The 26,773-nt window shown below is 46.9% G+C and overlaps 1 protein-coding gene across 1 annotated transcript in view; it reads right to left on the bottom strand.

The window, feature by feature from the left end:
- TGS1 (trimethylguanosine synthase 1) overlaps positions 1-26,773 on the bottom strand; it is a 167,460-nt gene that overhangs the window by 21,011 nt on the left and 119,676 nt on the right. Inside the window, exon 9 of the mRNA XM_086949788.1 lies at positions 6,613-6,768. Within this exon, the coding sequence (XP_086805914.1) occupies positions 6,613-6,768 (156 nt within the window). The remainder of the gene's footprint in view (positions 1-6,612; positions 6,769-26,773) is intronic.

The raw sequence follows: 26,773 nt of genomic DNA on the forward strand, positions 1-26,773 counted from the left end.
AGCGCAGTTATTACATTAATAAAGTGGTGTCATATAACATAGGTAGCTGCTTATTCATCTTCAGCATAACCACAGAGCTTCATAACAGACGTTGAAACACAATGTATTGCCGAGTACCTCACAGATGTATTTTAAAACCAAACAAATAAACAGGACGCAAAATAGCAGCATTTAAATAGAGTGTTCACTTTTTGTAATTAAAATCAGCACTTCCGTTTTTCATGGAAGCAAACTTCTCAATGACTTGTTCCTAATGATGCCCTTTGTGTGGAGAAGATTTTACCTCTATAATTTATACATCAACTGCTAACTAAGTTATTGAAACAATACATGCACTATGGAAAATATGCAACAAATACAAATTCAAAGGAAGACTGAAAACTAACTGGTATTTTGTTGTTTTTGTCATTGCATTCAGATATATGATACAACAAGTAACATCATACTTACAAGAAGTCAGGCCTACTGGCTTTGTCGATGGTTGTTAGTTGCAAAAGATAAATAAGCAGCAACCGTGGCTTGTATATAACAAGGAAAAAGCTTCCACATAAAGCCCTGGTGACACCACGACAATGTTGCTGCCCCTCCAAAATTGAAAATAGCTAGGCTAATTCTTTACACAAAACATGCACAAATACTGCTTGTTGGCTTACATTATTTCCATTCCTAGTATATGCTCGATGTATGATATTGGCAGAAAAACGCTGTGAGCTCTCCTTGTAGATATCACCTGTTCAATACAGCCTTCACATACCAGATGTGGTCACACGCAATTACAGTCTAAAATGCTGAGGCACAACTATTAAACTCTTGGTCATTCATTATCATTGCTCATGTGTTCATCATCATGCTGGGGTGGGTTACACAGATGTCATATGGTGACAGATTTACAATGTTTATTTGCTAGATAAAGTGTCTGCTCTCTCGGCTGTTCTCTCCTTGGTTTATATCTCTCTTTCTCTCCTCTCAGATTTCTACCACTCTTCTCCAATACGTGTGTGCATATTAATTTACACTGCTCTACCTTTAATTCTCTCTTGCCCGGTTCTGTGATTCTCATCACTCTAGCTGCATCTCTGAAATCTACTCTTTCCATCGCACTCTCTTCCTCTGTGCTGCCACTTCTCACTTCTCTCTCCTCTCATCTCTTGTGTTTCTAAAAAAATGCTGCCCGACCTTTACTTTGCGCAGACACAGTGAAGGAAAGGTGACGGTTCTGGTGGTATTGCCACCTATTATATGTTATAACAGCTTGGGTGCTGCAGGGTACACCTCTGATGTCGTTAGCAAAAATGATAGGACCCCCTCAAGACTTGATTAAGCCAGGGAAGGAGGGGAATAGAGCAACATGACATAGAGAACAGATTTCCCTTACCTACCACATAATTATAATATAAAAATAATTCAAATAATTAATCAAATATTGGTGACAAAGGCTAAACCATGACTTAGAATATTTCAAAAATATATAATTTATTCCATGTTTATAAATATAAATTCCATAAGTTTGCATCAGTTAACATTTATTTGTGAGTTCATCAAATATTATGAGATTTGCAATTTTCATAAAGACAAGGCATTTTTTTTAATAAAAAGTGAAAGCACAGAAAAGCATAATAAAGTGCAAATAAGTCAGACATATATACCAAATTAAATGGCTACAAATTGATACATAATTCATTAAACCCCTGGTAAAAGAAGAAAATAGTTAAATGGTTAGACCAAGTGCGGGGTCTCGCATTGATCTTGGAGACCTGGATTCATGATTTTACTTCCTTGTTTCAAATGTTGTGGGTGTGTGTGTGTAGTTTGAGTGAGAATGTGGAGATTGCTGTGAATGTGTGTAGATGTTAGCACTATTTTCTCAAACTCAATCTGCCAGTTTCAAAAAGGCGGAAACAAGTATAAAAGCCCATAGGAGTAGAAACAATCCACGGTTATTTTACAATTTCTGGAAGAAGCTAGTCTTACACTCCAAGTGTGGAAAAGGAATGGAGTAAGCAGTGAAAACAGCCAGTCCCACAAGTCACAGAAGGGGTCTGAGAGGTAAGGAGTAAACAAGAGGGCAAAAGAGTCAGGAAGGAAAGAAGAGCAGCGTGAGAAATGAGGGGGTGAAACATTAGGAGGCATTATCGAGGAGGAGGGAAGACACTTTCCTTGGCATGATGGTGGGGGAAGGTATATGATATTACTCTGCACTGAGGAAAGAAAAGAGAAAGGGGTATCGAGAGGAATCTCTTCTCAAAAACAGCAAGACTCATCGGGTCTTGGATTTCAAAGTTAGTGACTGAAACCTCGAAGTCCTACATTAAATAAGCAAGACACTCAATGGGCTCTGTATTCACCGAATCGGCAGTCCTAGAAAACACATAAATTATCTATCATAGCTAGACAATCTGTGGCCCAGAATCACAAATATTTTTCTCCATGAACAACGTGAGCATTGATTTTATAGGTGTTCTCCTCTACTCTTAATGGTGTATTTTCAATTTGTGTTGCAGTTTTTAATGGTTTATTGAAAAGATGCAACAAATGTAAGCAGATTACACCCCTCCCTCCCATACAGAATAATGCTCCCAGGCCCTGCACTGATTGATGCACCCATGCACTGATTGATGAACAAGCACTTCAGTAAACAACTCAGATTCTTGACTAAAAAAAGCCAAACTTTAAAAAAATGTCTACTCCAAACATTAACCTCAATCTGTCCTCCAACTGTCCCATCGGTTGCTTTAGGCACCCGCTGGTGGTGCTGTCACCAACGGTGTGTATTCACATTGCGCCCTACACCTGCCTCCTTTAGTGCGGCATACTTTATAAGAAAAACAATAACATACAATAACTCCTTGACATGCTGCTGGACCCCACCCCCCCCCCCCCCCCCCCCCCCCCCCCCCCAGGGGACGTGTTCACAAGCTGAGAACAGATTGTAGTACAGAATACACAGTATAGAGTCACACAAGCTCCCGCTGGAACAATAGTGCAGACTGTGCAGCTAATATAAGTCCCAGGCAATATTTAAATTTGTTGTGCAAGGCATCCTGGGTATAATCAACCACGCCAACTCCAATAAACCAGGCGCTCAGCTCTGCCCTGAGCCAGCGCAGCAATTCATGATGTGTTCTTAGGTGTGGATTCCAGCGCTACCTTTTTTAGTTTGATACCTTTTTTTAATGGGCGATAATATGAATGTAAAGATGGCGGAGTGCACTAGCTTTGGAGACCAAGCATATCCCTTTCCGTCTGAAACTGAATGTCGCTAAAGTGACCGCCAGTGAACAATACATCTTGTATAGGAGAAAAACATTCCAACTAATGACCCCAGATCAGTTTCCCATGTTCTCTTTTATTAAACCAATTGCCTATCGGCTGCTGCCGGTGGGAGGCCTGAGCCGGAGCCGGGCCCTGCCTGAGCATAGAAGTCAACTTTAACTTTAAATATAAAAGTTTAACTTTTATATAATATTTCAGGTCCATACCAGGTCCGGTCGGAATTTCATACGTCCAACGCTGAACGCTCCAAAAATAATTCAAGTGCAGGTGGGTGATGATGACAGACTTGACGACGACTAGGTGAGGCCTCAGACCAGACAGTCTCTGTCCCTCATGCGCACGAGTCACAAGTCGACCACGAGGAGGAAGGGTGACTGGCCGTGGGCCGGCCTGATTTGCCCAGCAACTAAGAAATGCCCAATCACTGAATAGCTTAACACTAAGCCACTACAGTGATTGGGCATTGCTTGCCCACCACGTTGGATGCTCCCACCCCCGCGGTGAGACACTAGACTGTGAACAAGTCAAGAACAGAACACTCAGTCGTAGTACTACTGTTACAGGACACTACAGTAGTAGCCAATCCTGACGCTGCTCTCTTTAGAGGAGAACTGCTCTCTAAAGAGAGCAGCATCAGGATTGGACTGAGCACGAAAAAATGCCGCTCATTGTTCAAGCATGGGGTATGTTGCATATGCAAACCCCTTACTCGGCAGGTGCTTGCTTTTAAAAATCCATTGAGTTTGCTAGCTGCAGAAAGGCAGTCGGGCAAACACCACATACGCAGTGCGCACTGTGCCGGCACTCCAGCGCCACCCAGTGTCAGACAGTGAAGCTTGATACCACGGCCGCCCGCAGGGCAATAATTATTCGAGCGGTGCGTTAATTTATAAAACTTTTATTAACGCGGCGCCTGAATAAATTGCCCGATAATTATTAGTGGGGCAACGCCAAACCGCCCAAATGGAAAAACCGCCACTGCTGAGGTGGTGGTGGTGGGGGAGGGGCGAGATGTGCCCGAAGGAGATCACGGGTGCCGATGAGGGGAGGGCTCGCTAGAGACAAGCCTTGCTGCAGAGGCGTCACAGGGGGGGATGCTCCGGGTTTTGCTGGGGTGGGAGTAGCGTAGAACACAGTCTCATCTCTCTCCGCAGTGACCAAAACTCTCAAGTGCGGTGTCACTGGCGTGAGAGGGCTTCAGTTCACTGCAGTGTGGGCAGCAAAAGGTAATTACAGTGCAGTGAAGGCCACTCGCAGTGTGGTACTGATGCAACGGTAAGCGCGCCCAGTGAGCTGAGGTAAGAGACAGCATCCTGTGCGCTGTAACTGCAGTAATAGCATCACTAAAATAAAGACCGCTGTCACTATCCAGAGACTACAGCAGGGGCTCTCAGTGTGATGGACTAGTGTAAGAGCAGCTCTCTGTGTGATGTCCCTGCAGTAAGGGACAAACATCCTGTGCACAGTGACTGTTGCAGGGGCGAGCTCCTAGTGTGATGGGCCTTGAATGAGCGCAGCTGGCAGTGTGCCGGTGTTGCAGTAAAAGCAAGCTCCCGGTAGAATATTGCCTGAGTAAGACTAGCTCAAAGTGTGGGTTACTAGCACCAGTGTGATGTCACTTCAATAAAGGCTAGCTCCCTTGCGCGGTCACTGCAGTATGGACACAGTCTGATGCAGGTCACATTGTAAAGAAACAGTGCACTCAAAGAGGTAGGAAACGCTAATGTGCCGTCACTGCACGGGGGGGGGGGTCTGTTTCCAGCCTAATGCCACCGACCTAATGCCAAGCCATGGGGATGCGATTCCTTCGTCTAGGTCTGAAGATCGCTCCTTCCCTCCATCGCCCAATTGTGTAAATGCTGGAGTCTCTCCCTCGAGAAGCTAAGAGGCCCTTCTAAAACGAGCCGCCGTATAATATACCTTCAATGGCGAGAGACCATGTATTCCCGTCACCCAGAATGATAGGTTCACGCCTCTCTGCTGTTGGCTCCAGATTGGTGATGTCAGGAGTAAATACTCACGCCAGACGCTATCCATACAAGGGACCTAGCGGCAACATATAGACAAATGTTTCATAGACGGAACCATAACCTTAGTCACAATTTGACATTTAGTTGCCGAGGACGTGACCTGGCTGAATTTTTCCCTCTACCCTCCTGGTAAATGTGTGCTTGAGTGACCCATATCGCACGTTTCACAAACGGAAAATATTAAAGAAGTCTGTGACCTAATCCTGGAATCCTTTACAACCTTCCTTTTAGGCTTCCCTGTGTCACGCCACAGACCATGGTTAAGAGAGGATAATCGTTCAGGGATATGCATTATTTCCCTCAGAGAATCGTGACCTACTTTTACGAGAGTTCCCTTTGAGCCCTGCTTCCTTAGCAGCGAGCGCAGTGTTCGTCCTCGGTCAGTGACCTTGTGCATGCCATTCTGTATATATTGCAGAGCAAAGTTTTATTAACTGGGTGCACAAGCTCAATGTCTTTTTCGATAAACGTAGGTGACTGTCGCGGGCTTTGACTCAACACTGCTTTTGAACAGTGTGCATAGACGCTAGCGGTCTCGCGGACCCCGCAAGTTGCACTTCGTAACTCCCCTGAACTGTTTCCTAGCTAGACTTACTGTCCTCAGAAGGAAGCATTACCATAGCGCTGTTTATATTTGTATCGCACTTTCACTGAAAGCCTAAGTACGATGCAAAAATAAACATGCGCGCCCGGTCTCCTTTTGTGAGGCGCATCAGGACTGGATCTTATCGTTATGTAAACTGTGGTTTACATAACACGCCTCTGAGATAAGAAAATGCTTCACGACAGCCATGAAGCAGAAGACCCTGTCCGGATGGGCCATCCCAAAAAGAGAAAGGGTGGAAACACAGAAGCCTCATTTTCAATGGGAGGCCACCGTTTACCATAAATGGTGACGCTACCCAATGAAAATGAGGGGCAGGGCTTCAAGCTCCCTTCTGAAATATACTCGCCCACAATATGTCTCGCAGACGCAAGTAGCGCATGTGCGCAGCAGCACAGGTCTGCGAGACCTAAAAAGGAGCCTCCATCAGTGTTTTTTTCTAGAAAGGTACACTGCAGGAAGTTAGCATTGTTTGAGGCAGTGTTCGGTTCATGTTTCATTCTCCAGTTGCACAAAGAACCAGGTAGAATAGAAAACAGAACAGGTATGGAGGGGGAAAGGAGAAAAGAAATAAAAGTAGAAGGAAAACAGATCTGTAGATATAGCTAAGTACACTACTAGACAGAAATACATTACAAAGATGCATCTAGACAATACTCTAAAACGCAGACCTGAAAACAAATACACACATCAAGAAATCCATACCTGTGTCTAACTTGATCCCCTCATCAAAGCGAGAAAACAAACGATATCGTTGAGCCCAATATTTAGCTAAATGAGGAAGCTCAGCAATCTCTGGAGGTAGAGGAATTTTACTCATCTTTTTCTTTGTCTTTTTTTTCTTTTTGGTGTTTATTTCAGCTGTAAAGATAAATGAACATCATGAACAGCTCACTTTTCAGGTGTTATCCTGTTCAGGAAGAAAAAGCATATATGTCACTGCACAGTAGAAACCAGATGTATCAAACTGGCTGGTAATGCCCTGGCTTTTGCAAAGCTGCCTGCTAACTTTGAACTTCAATTCTCATACCGATAAAAAGTGACATTAGTTTGCCTCGTAATTTACTATATGAACTGCTAAACACACTACACCACCATAGGAAATCGATACCCGCAGCATCCCATCAGTAAACATTCTTGCTAAGAGTGAGTTGCTAACAGGCTAACGCTCTTAAATTAGAATAGTTTTGACTTCGGTCTGCATTCTTATCACAAACAAAAAATAACATAATATCATGGCATACCGAGGTGCTCTTTTCTTTGGGGCAGCAGGAGTTGCTTGATGAGAACTTGGATGACAAATAATGAACGAATGAAGGAACTTAAGGGAAACATTGTCAAACTGTTATTGACACTGTGGTGTTGTCATGTCTATGTGTCGGTCACAATGTCCACTGAAGAGGCTTGCAGGGCTTGTGCTTACAGACGCACAAACAAGAAGCTGGGGAGTGTAGAAGCCAGCAGATGGTGAGGACAGATGGATGCTGCTGGACTATCACGAGACATACCCGCCATGAACCCTGTGGCCTCCGTAGGTGCATCTCATGCTGGTTACTGCTAAGTCTGTACCTACTTTTAATCTTTTAACCCTTTCGCTGCGGCGGCTATTCCGCCGCAGCGCTAACGAGGCGGGGCGGCCGCATGCTGGTGACAGAACAGCTCCGTCACCAGCCGCGGTTGAGCTGTGCTGGTGACGGAGCGGTTCCGTCATGGCCCGCCGCGCTCAATAGAACGCTCAGCGCAGGCGCGGAATTCGCGCCGCGCATGAGCGGTGGGCGGGCCATGACGGAACCGCTCCGTCATGAGCACAGCCCAACCGTAGCTGATGACGGAGCGGTTCCGTCATCAGCAGGGGAGGGGTTAAAACTGTTATAATCAATAATGTTATTAGTATACAATTCTTGTATTGTTCATTTGATTATACACAGGCACCGAGGTGGCACACTTTACTTCACCTGTGCTGCAGCCATCTCCTGTCCTTTACGGGCGTAGGGGCTATTTCTCCACGCACCAACCACTTGTGACGAAAGCAGGTGAGGATCATAAGATACTTTAACCCTTCATAGAAGTATCTGGATTTCTCAGCAGTGCTGCTGCCTCTATAAGTATACTCGGATTCACTCACATTTGAGACTCTGAAGCTGTTCAGACTTGAGGAATCCAGAAACTGTAGACCTGAAGTGATGTTGAAGTCAAGACTTGGAAGCATACACAGATGCTCTGCTGGGGGTGGGGATCTAGAGTGAGATGTGTCTCTAGTACCTTCAAAGTTAATGACACAAATACATATGAAGGTCAAAAGAGCAATCTTATGACCTTATTTATGCCCAAAAAGAAAATAAATTATTTCTATTGGTACATTTGTTGTTCGACATACATGCACCTCTGCTGAAACCATGGCCATCATAATACTGAAGATGCATTGCAAGTATTGAGTTAAAAGCGTCAGTTGTGATGAAGTGTTGTAAACTCAGATAACTGCTGGCTGCAAGTTATAATCCTTCAAGAACAAACTGCTGTAAACACTTGCAAGCTAAAGATATCCTTGCCAAGAACCGAGCAGCATGCACTGCCAAATTATAAGCCAGAACGGTTGGCCATCATAATCATGAAAAAACTGCAGCCGGTACCCTGGTCCGTGTTAAGGAAAAAGCGAAGCAGAGCATCCAGTGTGGAAGACAGGTTACTGCATATTTGTGGCGATAGGAAATGCCAGGGGCATGTCAAAATAGGACAACAAAGCACTGGCAGAAATGAATCAAGGAAACCCAAATCTTCCCCAATGTAGGCAGATCAGAAAAAGTTGACAGGTCAAAATGGGATGGACAAGACAAAGAGTGACAGCCATTTCGACTAAGTATGTGAGAGGTCTCATTAGCAGACTACGTGCAATTCATAATGAAAAGGGACTTTTCGAAATGCAGAAGCCTTAAATCTTAAGATGAAGCTAACCTTACAGAATGGGTGGTTGATATTACCGCTCTGTCTCCCTGAGAGACGGTGGCTCCCCACACTCCCTTCCTGGATATCGAAGCGCTTTGCTGGCTTTACGTGTGATCTGGGTATCGTAGCGCTTTGTCCGCTTTATTTGTGAACAATTGCTGCCTGCTAGTGCTCACTGCTGCTGCTCGCATTTCAATCTGTGCAAAGTATTATATAATTATTGAGCGCTCGCATTGCCTGATTTTATATTAACCAATTATTGCTTGATTGTGCCGGTGCCACTGCGACATCCAACTTTCTGCCCCCAATCTCGTCCTGTTTCGGTTTTGCTGTCGCCGACATATTTGTTGTTGTGCCTCGTAGCCAGCCTCTCCACCCCGCTCCCGCCTCCCAGCTGCTCCTCCCTCCCACTGACTGATAAGGCTCGTCCCGGTAGCAGTAGCGCAGTGACTGCTCTGTCTCTCTGAGAGACGGTCGCTCCCTTCCTGGATATCGAAGCGCTTTGCTGGCTTTACTTGTGATCTGGGTATCGTAGCGCTTTGTCTGCTTTATTTGTGAACAATTGCTGCCTGCTAGTGCTCACTGCTGCTGCTCGCATTTCAATCTGTGCAAAGTATTATATAATTATTGAGCGCTCGCATTGCCTGATTTTATATTAACCAATTATTGCCTGATTGTGCCGGTGTCACTGCGACATCCAACTTTCTGCCCCAATCTCGTCCTTTTCGGTTTTTGCTGTCGCCGCCATATTTGTTATTGTGCCTCGTAGCCAGCCTCTCCACCCCGCTCCCGCGTCCCAGCTGCTCCTCCCTCCCACTGACTGATAAGGCTCGTCCCGGTAGCAGTAGCGCTGTGACCGCTCTGTCTCTCTGAGAGACGGTCGCTCCCCACGCTCCCTTCCTGGATATCGAAGCGCTTTGCTGGCTTTACTTGTGATCTGGGTATCGTAGCGCTTTGTCCGCTTTATTTGTGAACAATTGCTGCCTGCTAGTGCTTACTGCTGCTGCTCGCATTTCAATCTGTGCAAAGTATTATATAATTATTGAGCGCTCGCATTGCCCGATTTTACATTAACCAATTATTGCCTGATTGTGCCGGTGCCACTGCGACATCCAACTTTCTGCCCCCAATCTCGTCCTGTTTATGTTTTGCTGTCGCTGCCATATTTGTTGTTGTGCCTCGTAGCCAGCCTCTCCACCCCGCTCCCGCCTCCCAGCTGCTCCTCCCTCGCCCCGCCCCCTCCACTATCTATATATGTCAATGCAACAGACGCGCCCCATGCACGCCAAAGGTGCGCCAAAGGTAAGTCCGTCTATGCCCGTCCGCGCCTGGCCGCGCCCAGCGCCAGACCCCCTGGCCCCCGCAAACTCCTCTCCACCCGCATTACGTACGACTCCGCTACCCTCTCAGCACTTAACCCCGGTCGTCTCCCAAACTGCTATCAAGCCGCCCCAGGACGCATTCATGGACCCTTCACCTGCCACTCCTGCAAGTTCGACTGCATCAGGACCCGCACCAAACCCACTGACTCCAAACAGAGCTCCGACACTAACCACCTGAAGTGCATCCTACTCAACACCCTCTCCGTCCACAGACAAGCCATTGAACTCTGAAACCTACTCGACACCACATCGCCGGACGTCGCCTTTCTTACAGAAACCTGGATAAACGCCTCTTCAGCGCCCGACATCGCCATAGCCATCCCGGACGGTTACAAGATCATCCGAAAGGACCGCATCAACCAAACAGGAGGAGGCATCGCCATCGTCCATAAGAACACCATCCGCATCACGACCAGTTCCGATGACAACCTCACAACCGCCGAACACCTTCACTTCCAGATTCACATCGACCCTAAGACCACACTCAGAGGCACCCTCATCTATAGACCACCCGGACCCCGCACACAATTCAGCGATGACATCACTGACTTCATCAGCCTTCACGCCCTCCCCTCCGAGGACTACATCTTACTGGGAGACCTCAACTTCCACCTGGAAAAGAACAACGACAGCAACACCACCACCCTTCTAGACAACCTCGCCAATCTCGGACTCAAACAACTTGTCGACACCCCCACCCACCTTGCCGGGCACACGCTCGACCCAATTTTCACCTCCAGCAAGCACATCTCCTTTAATCACACCACAGCTCTCTATTGGACGGACCACATCTGCGTTCACTTTAACTACAAAAAGACCACGACCCACAACCACCCACAACCTATTCCCCGGAGAAACTGGAATAAAATTACCACCGAACAGCTCTTCACATCGCTTCACCAAAACCCTCCTGCAAAATCATCGAACCCAAACCAAGCAGCCACCAACCTCACACAATGGATCACCCACAGCGCTGACGAATTAGCACCCCTGAAAAACCATCAAATCAAACAAGGCAGCAAAAAAGCCCCCTGGTTTGATGATGCCCTTAAGAAATCCAAGAAGATCTGTCGCACCCTCGAGAAAGCCTGGCGAAAAAACCCAACCACTGACAACCTGGCCACCTTCAAGAACGCCACCCTCAAACACCACCAGCTGATCCGATCCACCAAGAAATCAGCATTCAAGGATCGACTCGACAACAACGCCCACAACAGCAAGGAACTATTCAACATCGTCAAAGAGTTTACCAACCCCAACGCCGGCACCAACGACATCACTCCCTCCCAAGACCTCTGCGACTCCCTAGCCTCATTCTTCCACAACAAAATCGCTGACATACACAACAGCTTTGGAGACCAGCCCACCCCACCAACCTCCGAACCAAAACGCCCCTCCAACAACCTTTACGCCTGGAACCTAATCACCACTGAAGACACCATCCACCTGATGAACACCATTCACTCAGGATCGCCAACCAACCCATGTCCCCACCACATTTTCAACAAAGCAGACTCCATTATCGCACCCCATCTACGAGACGTCATCAACTGCCCCCTTAACTCCGCCACCTTCCCGGAAAGCTGGAAACACGCTGAACTCAGCGCCCTCTTGAAGAAACCTACAGCGGACCCCACCGAGCTTAAAAACTACCGCCCCATTTCGCTCCTCCCTTTCCCTGCCAAAGTCATTGAGAAAGCCGTCAACAGTCAACTCGCCGCCTTCCTCGAATCCAACAAATCCCTCGACCCTTCACAGTCCTGCTTCCGAGCCAAACACAGCACCGAGACCGCCCTCATCGCAGCAACAGACGACATTCTAACTCTACTGGACAACGGAGAAACTGCTGCCCTCATCCTACTCGACCTCTCCGCAGCCTTCGACACGGTCTGTCATAGCACCCTCATACAGCGCCTCAGCAACGTCGGAATACAAGGAAAAGCATTAGACTGGATAATCTCGTTCCTCGCCGGAAGAACCCAGAGAGTCCGCCTCCCCCTTTCAGATCAGAAGCCACCGAAGTCATCTGCGGCGTACCCCAAGGATCCTCACTAAGTCCCACCCTCTTCAACGTATACATAAGTCCCCTCGCATCCATCGCGCGCCAACATAACCTCAACAATATCTCCTACGCAGACGACACTCAGCTGATCCTATCCCTCACCAAAGACCCAAACACCGCCAAAACCAACTTACACGAAGGGATGAAAGAAGTAGCAGAGTGGATGAAGAACAGCCGTCTAAAACTCATCTCAGACAAAACGGAAGTCCTCATCTTAGGATCATCCCCCTCCGCCTGGGACGACTCAAGGTGGCCACCGGCCCTGGGAACCGCACTCTTACCAACAGACCACGCACGTAACCTGGGCTTCATCCTAGACTCCTCCCTCTCGATGACCAGACAAGTCAACGCCATCTCATCAGCATGCTTCAACATTCTACGAATGCTCAACAAAATCTTCCGTTGGATCCCCACCGAAACAAGAAAGACGGTCACCCATGCACTGGTTACAAGCCGACTAGACTACGGAAACACCCTTTACGCCGGAACCACAGCCAAACTACAGAAAAAACTCCAACGCATCCAAAACGCCTCAGCCAGACTCATCCTAGACATCCCCCGCCAAGCTCACATTTCCAGTCACCTGAGAGACCTCCACTGGCTCCCCGTCAACAAGAGAATAACTTTCCGCCTCCTCACCCACGCACACAAAGCCCTCTACGACCTAGGACCCGAATACCTCAACACGCGCCTGTCCTTCCACATCCCCACCCGCCAACTTCGATCGTCCAATCAAGCCCTCGCCGCAATTCCACGCATCCAAAGATCCACCATGGGAGGAAAATCCTTCTCCTACTTAGCGGCCAAGACCTGGAATTCCCTCCCCACCCACCTCCGCCTCACACAGAACCACCTCTCCTTCAGGAAACAACTTAAAACTTGGATATTTGATGAGCAAAGCTCCCCCCCCCCCCTCCCTCAACCGCCTTGAGACCCTCTGGGTGAGTAGTGAGCTATATAAATTCAAACTTGACTTGACATATTGATGTCAATGGCATAGAGGTTTCTTTCAGGTGGACAGTGGTGCAACCAACATTGTGATAGCTGCTGCCCAAAGTAGGAGTTTGTGAAACATAACTATGAACCTGAAGTGCAGGGAGTTGTCTTACTGTGTTAGGGGGCATTGTTAGTTTTTCTTGTCCAGGTCTACCATGCCTCAGATAGCAGACCCGGTCAGGGAAAACTAGTAAGAGATTATCTGAAAACATTGAATCAGAATAAAGCACACCACATTGAGGCCATGCCTCACTCACGATGAGAGGAGACAACAAGGCTGCCACAATAAAAGGAAGATGAAGAACTTTCCAGAGAGAAGGCTCTAAGTGAAGCTTTTACGACTTTGTCAAGGTGACAAAGTCCTGGCACTATCCAACATTCAAGTCTTCACCCTATCTGATACGGGACACCCAGTGGTACAAGCTGACCGAGAGGAGTTAAAGTCACATGCTCACACATAACTGTTCTAACTTTCGGAAGATAAGTGTCGGAAGATAAGTGTTGTTTCTCTGAGTCCACGCTAAAGGGTGAATTATGAGACCCTGAAGAGCTGTGAAGAGGTCTCCCTCACTCACAAAGTGACGATGTTGCTGGTCCATATAACTGGACAAAGTACACTTAGGAAACAACTTGAGTCAAACTCAGAAATTATAGATTGTTGCGCCTATTTCAAAACTAAATCCACCACTCTAGTGCAACCCTGCACATGCACTGGCACATCCCATATGAAGCCTCTCAAACTGATTACACAACATTTGGAATATACCTCCCCCAAACAGAACAGGGTGGGTTGTGAGAGAGCTACAGGATGCCCCTATGATCTATCCCTAACTGGTTTCTTTTCAACAGGTCCAGCAGTTCTAAGGAAGTTTGTGGTTCTCAAGTGCTTTAACAGATTTGCAGTCTGACTAGAGTTTCAGGTACCAACAGTTGCGAACAATCTAAATACATCAGTGATCGAAGAGGGCAGGATTGGCAGGGCACGGTGTGCCCCAACTTCTTTGATTTGTTTGTCAGTTCCCCTACTTTTTTATTTAAACATGGCTCCCCGACAGCAGAAATCGACAAGGCCGATAGTTATGGCTTGGCTTTTGGGAACGAGCAGAGAAGGAAAAGGACTCTGTCTTTTCCTTCGTACCCGGAGAAGACAAGGACAGTGAGTGTCCAGTTCTCCTGCCGCTGGCAACTGTCTCCTCCCACTCTTTGTTCCCCCTATTCGCTCTCTTTCTGTCTCTCTCCTCCTCATTTAGTTTAGTGAAAACCTAGACTTCAAGAAGCAGGTATTACCTTTGCTTTCCTCCTTTTGTTTATTTGCTCCACTGTGGCATTTTTCAATTTCTAAGTGCAGCCTCGGGGTGGAGAGAATTAAAACATTCAAAATATGAAAAATAACTAATTAAAGCAAAACAGAGAGGTTGCAAGGTGACCAGATTGATTTATTCACACCTAAACACATTAGCGCCCCTTTACAGTGTTTGCCAGTAAAGCGCTACTTTTGTTTTCTCGTCTCTCTTTGAACAACATTGCTTTCCCTGAGTTGGCAAGTGCACTATTCCTGGTAGTACCGAAATACCTGCTTGAAGGGTAAATTGGAAAACAAAATGTGTACAGCGGCTGTGTGTTCACGAATGTGGTCTTTTTAAACCATACTGCTTATGTTTTGTAAGGATATAAGCAATGGGCTTAGAAACGGGTCCCTTCTGGGCCCTGTAGTCATGGCCTTAACTTTTCAGGCAACGCAATCACTAATTTCTGAATAATGAGTGGAAAAAGAACAAGCATTTGCAATGCAATAGGCCTCGCATTTGCAAGAGTTTGAGCTATTTGCGTTGTAAATGCCAGTGCCTTTTCTTTATTTGTTTTAAAAACCTGCAAGCGGTGTGCAAACACGCACTTTGCACTTATCGTCTTTGCTTACAAGAAGCAAGGCTGGCAGTAAAAAAGACGCAGTTACTGCCAACATTGCGTCTCATAAGCGACAACGAATATGCTACTTACCAGTATGCATCTGTTCTTGGCATGTAGGGCTGCTGACATTCATATCTGTGCATAGATCGCCGCCTAGTGTTGGGTCCGGATGATTGCACATTGTTGTCCTGGAAGAGTCTTCGAAGTATCACGAGATAGGTGGCTCCTCCCCTGGACTACAGTGCGCATGGGCATCCTCTCCATCCTCAGATTGTTTTTCGCCATTGTGGCAGAGATGGAGTGTAGTACAGTAAGTGATGCCCATGCTAAGAGTAATTCTGAGCGCTGCAGCCGCTACAGGCGCCGGGGAGGAGGGCGGGCGATATGAATGTCAGCAGCCCTACATGCCAAGAACAGATGCATACTGGTAAGTAGCATATTCGGTTCGAGGCATGTGGGCTGCTGAATTCATATCTGTGCATAGAATATATAGCAGTCCCTTTATTAACGGCGGATGCCCGTGCCAGCTGCAGCAGTCTGAAAAAGTGTTTTTTAGAACAGCCTGCCCTACAGCTGCCTGCTGTTTGGAGTGCACATCTACGCAGTAGTGTTTTGTAAATTTGTGTATGGTAGACCATGTGGCTGCTCTACAGATTTCCTCTAAAGGAATGTTTCCAAGGAAAGCCATGGATGCCCCCAACTTTCGTGTTGAGTGGGCTCTTGGGGGAACCGTTAATGTGCGCTTAGCCTTTTGATAGCAAATCTGTATGCACTTAACGATCCACCTGGCTATACCTGCTTTTGAAATGGGGTTGCCTTTGTGTTGTGGTGAAAAGGCAACAAACAGTTGTTCTGTCTTCCTAAAATCTTTTGTCCTATCTATGTAGTACATTAGAGCGCTCTTGACGTCTAGTGTGTGGAGCATTCTCTCTGCCACCGAATCTGGATTCTGGAAGAACACTGGCAGTTCTATAGTTTGATTCATAAGGAACTGTGAAACCACTTTAGGCTGAAACTTAGGGTTAGTGCGTATTACCACCCTGTTGGAGTGAGTCTGTATGAATGGCTCCTGGATAGTTAGTGCCTGAAGTTCACTAACTCGTCGTAGCGATGTGATTGTTATTTATTAGGAAAGCCACTTTCCACGTCAAGAATTGTATCTTGCATGAGTGTAGAGGCTCAAAAGGTGGTCCCATCAGTCTGGTAAGGACCACATTCAGGTTCCATACAGGTGCTGGTGGGTGTAGGGGAGTAATAACTCGTTTGAGTCCCTCCAGAAAAGCCTTGATGGCAGGCACTCTGAAAAGTGAGAGATGCTGCCTGTTTTGGAGATAAGCTGCTATTGCGGATAAATGTATACGAATGGAAGCATAGGCCAGATTGCATTTGTATAGATGTAACAGATAACAGATGATGTTGTAAGTAGATGCATCTAGCGGATTAATGTCGTTGTTGGCACAATAAATGACAAACCGCTTCCATTTCGCCGCATAACATGCTCTAGTGGTGGGCTTTCTTGCTTCCCTTGTGACATCCATACAGTCAGGAGGCAGGTTGAGGTAGCCAAATTCTAAGACCTCAGGAGCCAGATCGCCAGGTTGAGCTGTTGCGGATCTGGATGCTGAATGTCGCCATGGCTCTGTGTCAAAAGCCTGGGCATGAGGTGCAGCCTTTGATGCGGTACCATGGAGAGTTTTAGAAACGTGGTGTACCATGGTTGGCGTGCCCACGTTGGAGCAACCAGGATGAGAGTCATTGAGTGTTGCTTCAGTTTGCGTGCCACTATTGGTATTAGCGGTGCTGGGGGAAAAGCGTACGCAAATATGCCTGACCAGTTCATCCATATCGCATTTCCCTGAGACTGTGGGTGTGGGAACCTGGCAGCAAAGCTTTGGCATTTTGCGTTTTCCCTTGTGGCGAATAGGTCTATCTCTGGATGACCCCACTGCTGGAAGTACGGGTGGAGTACTGATGGATGTATCTCCCACTCGTGCATCTGGTGGCTGTGCCTGCTGAGCAGGTCCGCCATCTAATTGTCCTTGCCTGGGAGGTGTTCTGCCATGAGGAAGATGTTTCTCTGAATGGCCCACTTCCACATGCTCTGAGCCAGATGAGACAACTGTGGAGAGTGTGTACCTCACTGCTTCTGTATGTAGTACATCGCCGTCATGTTGTCCATCCGGATCAACACTACCTTGTTGCACAAATGTACTTTGAATGCTTTCATTGCCATGAAGATAGCCATCAGTTCCAGAAGGTTGATGTGCATCTTCTTCTGCTATGCTGTCCATAGTCCCTGCACTGTGTCGTGGAGTACATGAGCTCCCCATCCCTGGAGAGATGCGTCCGCCGTCAGTATAATCTGTGGCACAGGCTCTTGGAACGGTCGGCCCCTGCAAAGGTTTTGTGGGTTCCACCAATGCAGAGAGTTGTATGGCCGACCGGTCACCAACACTAGGTCTTTTAATTGTCCGTGAGCCTGATTCCACTGACGTGCCAGGCACTCCTGAAGCGGACGCATGTGTAGTCTTGTGTGCGGGACTATGAAGATGCAGGAGGCCATCATGCCAACTGCATGAACACTCGTGCTGGAAGCGAGTGTTGTGGTTTGAACTTCCGTATCAGCAATTGCATGCTGTTGATCCTCACTGAATTTGGCTGTGCTTTGGCTGCCAGTGTCGATTGTCGCGCCCAAGTACTGCCGTACGTGGGCGGGCTGAAGGTGGGACTTTGGATAATTCAGTGAAAACCCCAGATCGTGAAGAAGGTGAATGGTGTGGGACACGTGGGTGGCACATTGCTGGGCCGACTTTGCTTGGATAAGCCCGTCGTCCAGATAAGGGTAGACGTGAACGTGCTGTCTCCGTAGGTGTGCAGCCACTGTCGCCAGGCACTTGGTAAACACCCTGGGTGCTGTTGTCACTCCGAAAGGGAGGGCCTTGAACTGATAATGCTGATCCTGAATGGTAAATCTGAGATATTTTCTGTGTGACGGGTGTAGCGGTATATGGAAATATGCATCCTTCAGATCTAGTGTTGCGAGGAAATCTCCCTGACTGAGTAACGGTAGAACCTGCTGTAATGTGAGCATGTGAAAGTGTTCTGATAGGATGTACTGGTTTAGGGGCCTGAGGTCCAGTATGGGTCTGAGGGACCCGTCCTTTTTTGGGATCAAGAAGTACAGCGAGTACACCCCTGTACCTTTTTGTTCCACAGGCACGAGCTTTATGGCTCCTTTTTGCAGCATGCGGACTACCTCCTGCTGCAATAACTGTAAATGCTCTGCGGACATAGGACGGTGTCTTGGGGGTATGTTGGGTGGAGTGGATGTTAACTCCAGACAATAACCGTACTGGATAAGCTGCCTCACCCACCTGTCTGTAGTGATGGATTTCCAGACCGGCAGGAACTGTTGTAGTCTCCCCCCGACCGGTGTGGTATGGTCGGGGGCAGTGACAAGACGTCACTGTTTGTTAGTGGCGGAGGATCGGGAGTTGTTGTTTCCACGATCTCTGCCCATGGTGCTGTTTCCACGATAGCCACCCCTATTGTTCTTGCTGTAGGTGTTCTGAGTGCCTCCTTTACTGTATTGTGTCTGCTGGGACACCTGGCCTCTGGAAGCTCATCTATTGTTTGAGCGACGAAAAGAGCCACCCCTGAACTGCTGAGACTGTAGAGCCCCCATAGACTTTGCAGTCTCTGTGTCCTTCTTAATTTTTTCTAAGGTGGTGTCCACTTCTGGGCCAAATAAGTAATCAGGGTTAACCGGCTGATTGAGTATGGTGGTTTGTATCTCAGGCTTGAAGCCAGAGATTCTCAGCCAGGCGTGTCTTTGTAACATAACACTTATATTAATAGCCCTGGCTGCAGTGTCTGCTGCGTCTAGCGGACACTTAATGGATGCATTTGATACAAGTTTCCCTTCTTGTATTAGCATCTCTGCTGCCTCCTTATACTCATCTGGCAAGTGTTGTAACAGGGTCTCGAGTGTATCATAATGAGCCCTGTCATATCTGGCTAAGAATGCCTGTGTGTTGGAGATTCGCCAGACATTGGCCGCTTGAGCTGCCACCCTTTTTCCTGATGCTTCTAGCACTTTAGATTCCTTGTCAGGGGGAGGAGCATCACCCGTTGTTTGCGAGTTCGATCTTTTACGAACATTGGAAACAACCAGAGAGTCCAACGGCAACTGTCCCTTGATATACGTAGGGTCCACAGGTGCTGGTTTGTATTTTTTTTTCAATTCTGGGATTTACTACTCTTGCCCTTGTGGTCTCCTTAAAGATGTCTCCAGCGTTTTTCAGGACACCTTTTAGCATGGGTAGAGTCTTGACAGTTCTCTCTGAGGTTGAGAAGGTGTCAAACAAAAAGTCCTCTTCAATAGGGTCAGCATGGAGCTGGACATCATGATTTTTTGCTGCCCTCTCAATAGGTGCATTAAACGCAGCAGTGTCTTCTGTAGGTGAGGTTTTAATAGCATATACATGACTGTCCGGGGCAGTTTGTGGATCCCCTGGGTCAACAGGGTCTGCCCAGGGTTCAGTGTGATCTTCTGGATCAGTGACTACAGTATAACTGTAATCCTCATTGTCACCATCCCCTACATCCAAATCTGAGTGTGTGGGGGAGATAGGAGCAGGGTCTTGTCCATATGGTTGTAGAGGTTCAAAAAGAAGAGGTGACGTAGCAGAATCCCTCTTTTTCTTCAATGGAATTTTATATGCCTCCATAGGCTGTTCTGGGGCGATCTTTCGCTTGAAAATGGAAAGTCTACCTGTCTCAGCGTCATGAATTGCCTCGACTGATCTTCCTGCAGAGGCTGCCGATGCTTGGTGGCCCCTTCTGTAGTTGTAGGCTTCGGCCCTATGGACACCTTTTTGGCTGCTTCGACGCCAGTCTTAGGCCTTAGGTACCACTGTCAGCAGCAGTGTGAACTTAATCGGTGCCGACGACTTCGGAGGTTTACTGACTGGCTTCGGGGGTGGAGTGGCCTTCGGTCCGACAGGAATAGCCTTCTCTTTAATGCGTTGCAGCGAGTCCGACACCTGCTTCGAAAAAGAGGCGGATGGCTGTGTTGATTTGACGGGGTCTTTAGAGCCACTGCTAGTCGTGGACTCGAGGTCTTTACTGCCCTTAGCCTTGTCGAGTCGACGTTTAGGATCGAGAACGTTCTGAGTTTCGAGTCCCTTGTTTGTGTCTAGGGCCTTCGGCGCCGCCTTCTTCGGGTCGATGTCCTTGACCATTTTCTTCGGTGCCCCGGCCTTCGGCTCGAAACCCTTTAGCGACCTCCTCGGGTCGATAACACTCTTCTGTTTCGTCGGTGCCGATGGTTCAGAAGCTTTGGATCAGACCAAAGTAATACGTACTTTCGGTTTTGATTTCGCTTCAGGTGCTTTCGGTTTTGTAGACACCGATGCTTTTGGTTTCGATTTTGATCATTCAACCGATGGCTCGTTGGAAATGTCCGTAGCCGGGCCTTGAGGCGAGGCTGTAGAACTATGCGTTTGATCTTGAGTAAGGCCATGTGGCGATCCCTCGACCTGAGCCTTCTAGAGTGTTTTAGTCTCGGCCCCCGTACCAACGGTTGGGCCTAGCTCCTCGCTCGAGCTATCTTCCACGGCCCCAAAGGCCTCATCGTCGTCTCCTACCTCGTCGACGACGTCTTCATTATCGACCATTTCCACATCTGCGTCGTAACTGGAGTCGATCTCCGATGCAGGATCAGACAGGTTCTCTTGAACTTCCTGCTCGACTCCCTCATCTTCCTCGGCATCGAAGATGTTCACCGGGTCAGGTGCCGTCTGCTGGGCCTCCTTTCGCGCTGCGCGTCGAAGGCGAATCGTCTTCTTGGAGCGGAACCGAGAACAAGCCATACAGCTGGCTTCATCGTGATCCGGAGACAGGCACTTGTTGCACACCCGGTGGACATCGACGTGAGGATACTTGGAGTTGCAAACGGGACATCTCTTGAACGGGCTCCGTTCCATAATGGATCGTCGATAAGGCCTCTGGCGTCGACCGGGCCTTTAGTGCTGAAAAGCCACGGCTCTTTTTGACGTCTGGCTCGAGGATAGAGCTGGAACAAGTACTGGGCACTGATCGCAAAGACAATACCGACGATAACTAAAGGCCTTTTGGCCAAATATAAAGTTTGTCATAGATTCCGAACTTGAGTTAACAAATATACATCCGAACCCAATGGCGGAAAAAAACAATCTGAGGATGGAGAGAATGCCCATGCGCACTGTAGTCCAGGGGAGGAGCCACCTATCTCGTGATACTTTGAAGACTCTTCCAGGACAACAATGTGCAATCATCCGGACCCAACCCTAGGCGGCGATCTATGCACAGATATGAATTCAGCAGCCCACATGCCTCGAACCTATAAGTACAAAGTGCGTGTTTAAACACTGCTTGCTGGTTTGTAACCCTTTGTTTGTGCGTGACGGCCAAGAGCCGTCAAGCGTCACGGTGGTCGTGTGTGGAGGACGGCCCCCGGCTGTCCGGACCCATCCACTCATTAATTTGCCAGCACTGCTACGGAATTGCGCCGCGGTCAAGGGGTAAAACAAATAAATAATTGGCATTGCTATTTAGAATGCCAATAGCTGAAACTCTTACAAACGCCAGACCTATTGCATTGTGATTTAATGCGTTCAATAGGGTGCATAATGTAAACAATTCATTTGCTCCTTGTAGTTAAATAAAAAATGTCCAGGTACATGTTTATATGTATTGATTAATTGTAACATTACATTTCTGTACCAAATAAGCAGACATTAGCCATGGTCAATACGTCACGTAAATTTGAGGCTAAACATGCAATGCCGTCATAGAGCTGGTATATGTTGCTTATATGCGATTATCTATGGCATTTTTGTGTTTTTGAACAATGACTGTATGCACAAACAAAATGACCAAGACGGCTGGTTGTAATATTTTTTTCACAAAATAGTTTTACATTTGTGTATCATTTTGATCAACAGCCCTGAAGTTGTTCCAATAGAAATAACACAAAGTGTTGGCTGTTTTTAGCTGTCTTTTTATACACAAAAATATTTGGAAAAATGGAATAAAGACTTTCTTTGAAGGAAAACAACAAATCCTTGAGGAAACTAATTAAAGAAATCTAAAGAAATTTACCAGGGTTATATTAAATAATTTTTTCAAGAAACTGAAATGAACATTTTGAATTAACAAATAATTCCACATAAGGTAGGCACCGGAGATTAAGTGATTTGCCAAGAATCACTGGGTGGTGAGCTAACACCAAGGCTCAAACCTGGTTCTCCAGCTCCAAAGTTGGAAGCTCTGGCCATGAGGCCACATCCTTTTGAGAGACAGCAAAAGGAGGTGTAGCAGTGGTAAAGTTTTGAGCTCCTGGGAACTAGCGATCGTAATGGAAACCCATGTGTATCGGTCCTCCAGATAAACAAGTTTTCTTGCCAAACACAAATATCTTGTTAATAAAAGTAGACACTTTTAAAGGAAATGGTTTTATACAAGCCTGGATGTGCAAGGATCTCTGTACTCCCACCCACGGCCATCTCCAACAGTACACAAATGCACCAATCCCAAGTGGTGGCAGATGGGCTTAACGAATGAGCACAGCCATTTTAATTAGCCCATTCTGAAGAAATTTATTCACAATGGTGGGCTTTCTCAATAAAATTTCATTGATTAGAATCAGTCGTTCTGGCTTTCAGCAGTGGCACTAGAAACTGGCTAGCAGATCTCTGCTTGTATTTCCCACTTCACTGAGCCGGAAACAGGTTAAAGTGGCTCTGAAAATCCCTTCCTCTACCTGCAGCAGTTTGAAAGCTGCAGTATAGATGCTTCCATGGCTAGGATTACAAGAGCTTGTCCTGCCATCTGTGACAGAAAATAGATCCAGAAAGAGCCTTTGGAGACCGCGCTTAATTTCAAAGGCAACTGATTGCTCATATTGGAGGAGTCAGTTTGTTTGCAGGCATTTTTGTCAGGGACAGGAAAGCCTGTGCCACGATCAGCTGTCAGCAATACACGCACTAGAAATAAAAATGTTAGTGCGTGTATCGTTGCCAGCTGATTGCACGAGCGTGGCACAAGCTTTGCTGTCACTAATGCGGATTGTTTAAAATGGTGATGGTGACCGGCAGCGCTTTCCACGATCACAAGTTACATTATACAATGACAGTTTCATATTTTTTATAGACACTGGTAGATTAATCGTCTGGTCAATTAAAGAAATTTAAGTAATGTCCTGAGCTGCCTATTAATCTCCCCGTGTCTACAAAAAATATGAAACAGTCATTGTGTAATGGAACTGGTGCTCGTAGAATCCCAACAACAAGTAAACAACAAAAAGCCAGAAAAAGGGCTGCTACAAAGGTGTGGCTTGAGGCAAACAAAGAAAGACTCCACAATGGATCCCCAGAATGAGAAAACGTGTCAGAGCAGTCAGAGCGGCAGACTTCGGAGCTGGGGTTCTGTGTTCGAGCCCCAGCCTCGGTACAACATTCTGAGCACTAGTTTACACCATGCAAGGAGGAGCCAAAAAATAAGAGGATTACACCCGCACGCTCGGTGAACAAAAGGAATGTGGGCGCACCCAGTTACTGAGGGGTAGCCATTATTTCTGTTGGTTACTTTTCGGAGACAAACACCCTGGGAGCAATGCTCTGATCTTTGTTTAATGGACAGTCTTAAAGGCAGAAGCACAGCGCTCGGCAGAAGCACAGCGCTCTTAAAAAAACGTACGCAGGAGCAAGCAAAATCGAGCGCCCGCATATTGAAAGTGAAAGTGCAAGCAGCCTTACACGTAACTTGATCCACAAACAAAAAAGTAGTCCTCTGAGGAATACTTAAACACCCACATCGTAGGAAGATAGTACTTAGTCGGTGCTGCTTAGCTGAAAAGCGGAAACAGAAAGAAGGGAGAACAGGAACAATTGCCCAGTAGCAAGCCAGGTTTTCAAACAGACAGGGGCACAGGCAAATAACAAGCAGCAGGCAAGCAGCAGGCGGGATTACCCTAGCTATACAGATTACCAGATGTGTCGGAGAGACAGCGCATGCGCCCTGCCTATGCAAGACCTAAAAAGGTAACCATGTTGTTCCTGCTTACACTTCATATGCTTTACTTAATCTTGCATTCCCTGTAAGTGTTTGCTTTTTCTAGGATGTTGTTAATTTTCTTTTAGGTAGCATATTGCTTGTCTAGTGCATAATTTGAATTGAGTCACATCAAGGTGTTTATAGCAGGTCAGTGTAGTGCAAGTTTCGTCAGTGAGTCAATATGGTGTTCAGTGGGGAGATGATGAAGCACTATGGTCAGACCTGCTGAATTTGGAACTGGGGACCAGGTTCAGCTTTCATGACCAGTCCACCAGACCACTCCCCCTGATGGAGAGCATTGATAGACCTTAGAAGGCCCCTCAATATCTTAAAAGCCCTGTTGTCTTAGCACAACCAGGTGGGCCCTAGCAGTGGCAAGTGTGCGTTAACCTTGATGCCTGTCAGCCACAATTCATTCTGAAGTTCACCTCCAGTCTTGCAGGCAGGCCTATGATGCAGCACACCATAGAGAGACAGTGACTCTTACGGAGGTCACAGGACCCTTGAGCAAGGTGGCTCTAGGGCAGTGTGACCACAGCAGGTACTGACCAGCCGTGGTCCGTGTAGGTAACAGCGGTGGGGCAGAGGGGCCAATAAGGGGGATTTCAAGGGACAGTTCTGAGGGAAAATTAAATACATAATTTTACCTCGGCATCGTCCCTCGAAATCTCCCCTACCCGGCTCCAAGGCCCCACCGCTGTTACCTGCACAGACCACAGCTGGCGCCGACTTCAGGTGGGGACGTCATGTTTGCAAGTATAATAGGGTTTTAAAAGCGCTTGCTGCCTCCTTCCTGGCCTCCAACAATTTTCGGCAACAACAAAAATGTCATGATAACTTGAACGATTAATGTTCTTACTAGAGCGAGATGGTGTTTTGTCTAGTGGACGTTTTGACTCATGGAAATTAAGCGCAGAGGGTTAATGTATCTGCTGCTAAGAACATGTACCATGCAGATCACAAAGTGCACATATTGTAAATAGATCAATGGGTTACTGCTTTTGTCAGAGAGACCCTACTGTTATTTGCAGTTAATAAGTTAAAATCCTCTCATAGAACAGTGAGCTATTAACTGTCATGTAAGAGCTGCATGCTAACTGCAAGGTAAATGTTAGAGCGTTATGTTTTTTCCCCCAGTCTTTGCTTATCCTAATGTTGCCAAAAAGTCGAGGGGGAATTGGCTCTCCATGGGGGCCCAGGTTTAACTTGTTAGCAAATATTCACTTTGATATCTTTTCTTGTGGTGAAGCAATTTTTTTGCCCCTTTTGCACTTTCTGTAATTAAAGAGAGTGATGAGTTCCATTGTGGTCTGTTGCCCTTTGGAGAGGAGGCTTTCACATTGTAGGAGGGGTGGTGAAGGCCTTAAAACAGCCACTGTTACTGGTAACAATGCTATCCCCTAATAAACCGTGGAAAATGATGCAGTATATAACAATACTTTCCAGTGCATTTGGACCACAGCCGACATTGACTTGGGAGTTTGTTTTGGGGTCTTGTTTTGATTCTACCTATACCTCTACTACACGTACTCATATGATGATTACGGTGCACGATCACAATAATTGGTAGTCCGCAGTAAGTCACCGAAGTAGAGGAAGACTTGTATTCCCAACCTCAGTAGGTGGGCTGCTATCAATGCCATCACTTTTGTCAACACAGGCAGGGCACTTGTGTGGCGTAAACGGAGCACTGCAAACTGGAAGTATTCCTGGCTTAATGTGAACCACAGGTAACACCTGTGGGCCTACAGGACAGGGATACGTAAATAAAGATCTTGCCGGTCAACTGCACCATCCAGTCTCCAATCTTAAGGCACGCAAGACCTAGTTTAGTATAAACATCTTAAATTTGTCCTACTGTAGAAAGTCTTTACAAAGGCAATGATCTCAAATAGGATGAAGCTCCCTGTCCTACGGCATAAGGAAATAGTAAGAATAACACCAGTTCCTACCAAAGGAGGCTGGAACAGTCTCTATAACCTCATACCTCATTGGCTAAAAGTACCTCAACTACCTGCTGCAAGATGGACAGGTGGTAATTTGGATGGAGTGGAGATCTTCCGTTATCTACAAATCTGTCATACTCTTAATGCAGCCCTCTTCGCGATTGGGGAGATACCAGAATCCTCCCCCTGGAGGATAGATTACTCTCTGAACCACTGCCGAAAAAAGCGGTATCACTGACTTATCGCAAGTTATGCAATATGTTGCCAGACCCACTTAGGAGCTTCCGTGAACAATGGCAGACTGATATAGGCATACTAGAGGACAAGGATTAGCAAACTGCAATTATGTCTCCGAGAGAATCAGCCATTCCACTTAAGTTCTGACTTATCCAACTGAAAGTACTGCACAGATCGTATTTCACCGGAGCCACACTTATGAAAATTGGGCATAGGGATGAAGCATCCTGCCTTAGACAGTGCACCGAGGAGGCTACCTTATACCACACTCTATGGAAATATTTGCAAATTAGGGT

This window comes from Lissotriton vulgaris, unplaced genomic scaffold (genome assembly GCF_964263255.1).
Source record: "Lissotriton vulgaris unplaced genomic scaffold, aLisVul1.2 SCAFFOLD_3828, whole genome shotgun sequence".
Lineage (NCBI taxonomy): Eukaryota > Metazoa > Chordata > Amphibia > Caudata > Salamandridae > Lissotriton > Lissotriton vulgaris.